Here is a 4,972-nt window from a genome sequence, read left to right on the forward strand (position 1 = left end):
GGGGAGGGGAGAAGGTGAGGGATAAGTGAGCAAACTGAGTCGCGCGCACACTGTCATGACCCAGCTTAGTCGTCCCCTCTGCTCTCTGCTCTTACACATGCGAAAGGCCGCATGTGTGTGTGTGTGTGTGTGTGTGTGTGTGTGTGTGACTGGTTCACCGAGCAGAACTCCGGAAATTTCAGTCAAGGCAGCCGCCCGCACGGTCTGTTGCCCGCTTTGTGTCTCTGTGACGTTTGTACAACCCCCCCCCCCCCCACCCCCCATTACCAGCCCACCCACCCACTTGTGACAGAAGAGATACACGTCTCCCGAAATCGCCTTGTCAGGCAGGTGAGATATGGAGGGGGGCGGGATGGGGACAGGGAGGGAATGACACTATGACTGTCATACAACTTGTCAACGTGTGGTCGTGATCATCTTTATCGCTACCCCTACTGCTCCAGATAACCGTTGGGGTTCCAAGGGTCTTAACCTTGTGAGGCGTGAGGTCACTTACGTACAGACACACACACAGACACACACACACACACACACACACACACACACACACACACACACACACACACACACACACACACACACACAATCGAAGCGGATGTGCGTCCGCACGCACGCACTCCCTCACACACTCGTACGCATATCGCCACCACGCAAGAAAGCACACACAAGCATACACAAGCACATACAAACAAACACAGACATTATTGATACAGATATGGATAGACAGACAGACAGACAGACAGACAGACAGAAAAAAGGGATGGCGGATAGTGAGAAGGATGTTTTTTTGTGCGTATTTCCAGCCGGGCAGCTTTTTTAAAATACTTTTTTCAGGAACTAACCAGAACAACAAACCCCCCAAAAAAATTCCGACCAAAAAAAAAAAAAAGTTCAAAAGATGTCCGCAGAACTGTGACCATCCTTCAGAAAGTCCCAGTTAAAACACCCACACACCCCAAACACATGCGCACGCACGTTCGTAAACTGACACACACAACAACAACACACAGACACGCACGCACGCAAGCACGCACGCATGCACTCACACACACACACACACACACACACACACACACACACACACACACACACACACACACACACACACACACACACACACACACACGTTTTTCGCAAACAGAATTGATAAATTCACTTGGTTACATTTACCTTTTTGTTTATTATTGTAATGAAAAATTATCATTTTGGTGTAATACGCATAGACGGACAAGCTGCACTGAAACAAGCAAACAAACAAACAAGCAGACAGGCAAGTAGGCAAAGTGACAGACAGACAGACAGATAGATAGAGAATGCAATACAATGCCATACAATCTGGTACAGCAGTACAATGATACACACAGTGCACTACAACCAGTTTGCTGCCTCGTTCGTTTATTTATTTTATAGTCTGTTCACCTAAGATGATGATATTAGACTGAAAATAAATGAAATTATTATTATATTATTATTATTTGATTATTACCATTTCTATCATAATGATGATTGTTATTATTAATTAGAAGTCGAAATTTCTGTATATTCGAATGAAAATGGGGGCGGTTGAGGTTGGAGGGGAGGGGGGGGGGAGGGGGAGGGGACTAAGAAAGGAAGAGAGAGAGAGAGAGAGAGAGAGAGAGAGAGAGAGAGAACAGAATGTGGAAAAGATAAAGTACACAATCTAAAATGGACAGGGTGAGTGTCAGTGATTGGAGAAAGAAAAAAAAAACCCATAATACTGGAAGGGTGTGTGTGAGAGGCGGGACGGGGGAAGCGGGATTAGGACAAAAGAAAAAGATCAATAATCAAATATTGTATGCACTACTTCTGTAGATTATTATTTGGAAAGAGGTTCATGTGGAGACCTACAATAAACAACCAACTGGACTATTTAACACATAACTAGCTAACTTTAATAAAGAACAGTTTGAAATATATAACTTTTTTTTCCAAAAAATGTTAACATTTGAAACGGGTAACACGTGTTCCGTAATTTCTGGAGGCAAAAAGAGGCTGCAGTATAACTACATAGCTCAATACAATGCAAGGGTAACCCAGCACGACAACGCAACGCAACACCATCTGAAACAGAACAGTTTACTTCAAAGTACAATACCCCAGTCTTACGAATGATTTTAGAGTTTATATCCGTCACACTTTGTACGACACACCACAACGCAACGCTACTCAATACAATCTGAAAGAGAACAATCTAATAAAGTACAATACCGAAGTCCGGCCTACGAATGATGTTGGTGTTTATAGTCGTCACGATACAACACAGCCGCAACGCAATACAATACAATACATTGCAATACAATCAATACAATTCAATACAATACAATACAATACAATGCAATACAATACAATGCCATAGCAGCAGCACAAGTGATCTATGCGCAGATTCGTGGGCATATAAAGAATAACATCACGCATTTCAGTTACGTGGATGTAATGTGTAGAAACAAGCGAGAGAGAGAGAGAGAGAGACAGACAGACAGACAGACAGAGACAGAGAATAAGAAGTGTGTGAGATGAATTAATGGTGTGTGTGTGTGTGTGTGTGTGTGTGTGTGTGTGTGTGTGTGTCTATATGTCTGTCTATATTTGTATCTCTGTGTGTGTCTGTATATTTGATGTGTGTGTGTGTGTGTGTCTGTGTGTGTGTCTGTGTGTCTGTGTGTGTGTGTGTGTACACGTGGTGCGTGCGTACCCCGTCCAATACTCTGTGTGCACGTGTAAGTGAATCAATCAGTTCTCTGTCACATATTCTTTACTTCTTCTTCTTTTTTTCTGTATTGATGACGGTTTATGGGAACCCGAAGTGCAGCGCTTCTGGTTGTTCTTAACTGCAACAATGGGAACTCAAAACCAGTATGGCCAGTTTGGGATCACTCACCGACCCAATGCGCGTTCGTGGACCCAATCTCTCTCTCTCATTCTCTCTCTCTCTCTCTCTCTCACACACACACACACACACACACACACGCACGCACACACACACACACACACGCACACACACACACACACACACACACACACACACACGCCAAGCTGTGCGACTTTTGCACTGCCAGTGACCGGGCCGGAAAGTCCCTGTTCCAAAAATAGCGCTACAGACATGTGCTCGAGCCTGCAACCATTTTAAGAGAAATCGCAAAATTCCCGTTCCATGTAACGCTGCTCGGCGAGTTGGTAGAGGTATATGGTGATGCTGTGGGTGTGTTCATGTGTACACATCATAGCCACACGCACGTGATTGGGAGGAGGGAGGGGGTGGGGGTGTGTGTGTGTTAGTTTGGGAAAAGATGGTTGGTTCAGAGTGGTTGGAATCTTAAAATAAGGGAAATTCCTCAGCGATATTGGCCACGAATGTATATAAAGCCGACGAACCCGAGAGTTGGTCAGTGCATTACTTTGCTTCTTGTCTGGATGTCCAGAGAGTGAGAGAGAGAGAGGAAGAGCCAGTTGTTGAGTCTGCTCTGATCAGTGTGATTTTTATAATATATAAAGTCAGTCTAACACTTTGTTGATACCAGGAGCTACAATCATGTTTGCCTGGCTGAGTGAGTCTGTCTTTGTGTCTCTCTATCTCTATCTCCGGCTGTCTCTGTCTCTCTGTGTCTCTCTGTGTCTCTGTCTCTGTCTCTGTCTCTCCCTCTCTCTGTCTGTCGTCTTAGCATACACTTATATGTTTTCAATGAATTGATTGTTTGAAGTGTGAAATGCAAGATAAAATGTATGTTCGTTTATGAGTTTTTTCCCCCCCCTCATCAATGCGATAGCGTTTAATGATGATAATAATGATGGTGATGGTGGTGTCATTGATGATTATCAGTTGTTACTCTGGTTATACTTTTCTTTTATCATTCATCATATGTGAAAGATACCAAATAACTCTCCGCCATTTTGTGAGGTTTAGCCTACATCATCATTGTCATTGCCTTCTTCTTTCTTTCTTTCTTTTCTTTCTTTTTCTTTTTTTTCTTTCTTTCTTTCTTTCTTTTTCTTCTTCTTACTGTTGTGTTCCTTATATTCTTAACTCTTCTCCTTTTTTTTTATATATTTCACTTCACTCTTACTGTCTTTTATTTCATTCTCGTTTAGTTGTTTGTATTTTTCACCGTATGATTGTCTCCCTTAAGGTGAAACACATAAAAGAGTTGATAAGTCTATTGTTTACATTTGTGCCTGGTATGTATTTCTGTGTTATTAGATTTGTTCGCAGTTCTCATGAACACATTTGAGAATAATCATATTCCCCTGATGTCAGTCTAGTTTCAACTGCATTATATTTCTATTAAAAGTTTGATACATTCACGTTATCTTCGTATAAACTCTCTCTCTCTCTCTCTCTCTCTCTCTCTCTCTCTCTCTCTCTCTCTCTCTCTCTCTCTCTCTCTCTCTCTCTCTCTCTCTCTCTCTTTTGCTGCAGTTTTGTTATTGTTAGTGGTCGTATTTGTTCGATTTCTTGTTTGTTTATTCACTTTTCGATGGTTTATTTTTCTTTTATTGATGCTTTTGCTTAAGTGTGTGTATGTGTGTGTGTGTGTGTGTGTGTGTGTGTGTGTGTGTGTGTGTGTGCGTGTGTGTGTGTGTGTCTTGAGAGCACTCCTCTCTCTCTCTCTCTTTTTTTTTTTTTTTTTTTTTTTTTTTTTTACATTCTGTTGTTTTCTTCTTTTTATTTTAGCGTTTTAGAAAGTCACGATTTGCTAGCTACCTGGTGGCACTGTTATTGATATTGTCTTCTCCCTGTCTCTCCTTTCTCTCTCTCTCTCTCTCTCTCTCTTTCTCTGTCGTATTATCATTATCTATTTGATTTGTTTTATGTCATTTATTATTCATACTTATTCCATTTCTCACATTGTGTGTGTGTGTGTGTGTGTGTCCGTGTGTCCTGGCATGATGGTGGCTAAAAAGAAGCTTCCAGCTTATCCGTTCTACCCTCAATGAAACATATGCCTCTCTCACA

At 42.0% G+C, this 4,972-nt stretch overlaps 1 protein-coding gene across 1 annotated transcript in view; it reads left to right on the plus strand.

Moving 5' to 3' along the window:
- Positions 1-3,447: 3,447 nt before the first annotated feature.
- LOC143294159 (uncharacterized) overlaps positions 3,448-4,972 on the plus strand; it is a 5,044-nt gene continuing 3,519 nt past the window's right edge. The window contains exon 1 of the mRNA XM_076605591.1: positions 3,448-3,566. Coding sequence (XP_076461706.1) covers positions 3,551-3,566 — 16 coding nt within the window. The 5' untranslated portion in view covers positions 3,448-3,550. The remainder of the gene's footprint in view (positions 3,567-4,972) is intronic.

The sequence above is a fragment of the Babylonia areolata genome, chromosome 19 (genome assembly GCF_041734735.1).
Source record: "Babylonia areolata isolate BAREFJ2019XMU chromosome 19, ASM4173473v1, whole genome shotgun sequence".
Lineage (NCBI taxonomy): Eukaryota > Metazoa > Mollusca > Gastropoda > Neogastropoda > Buccinidae > Babylonia > Babylonia areolata.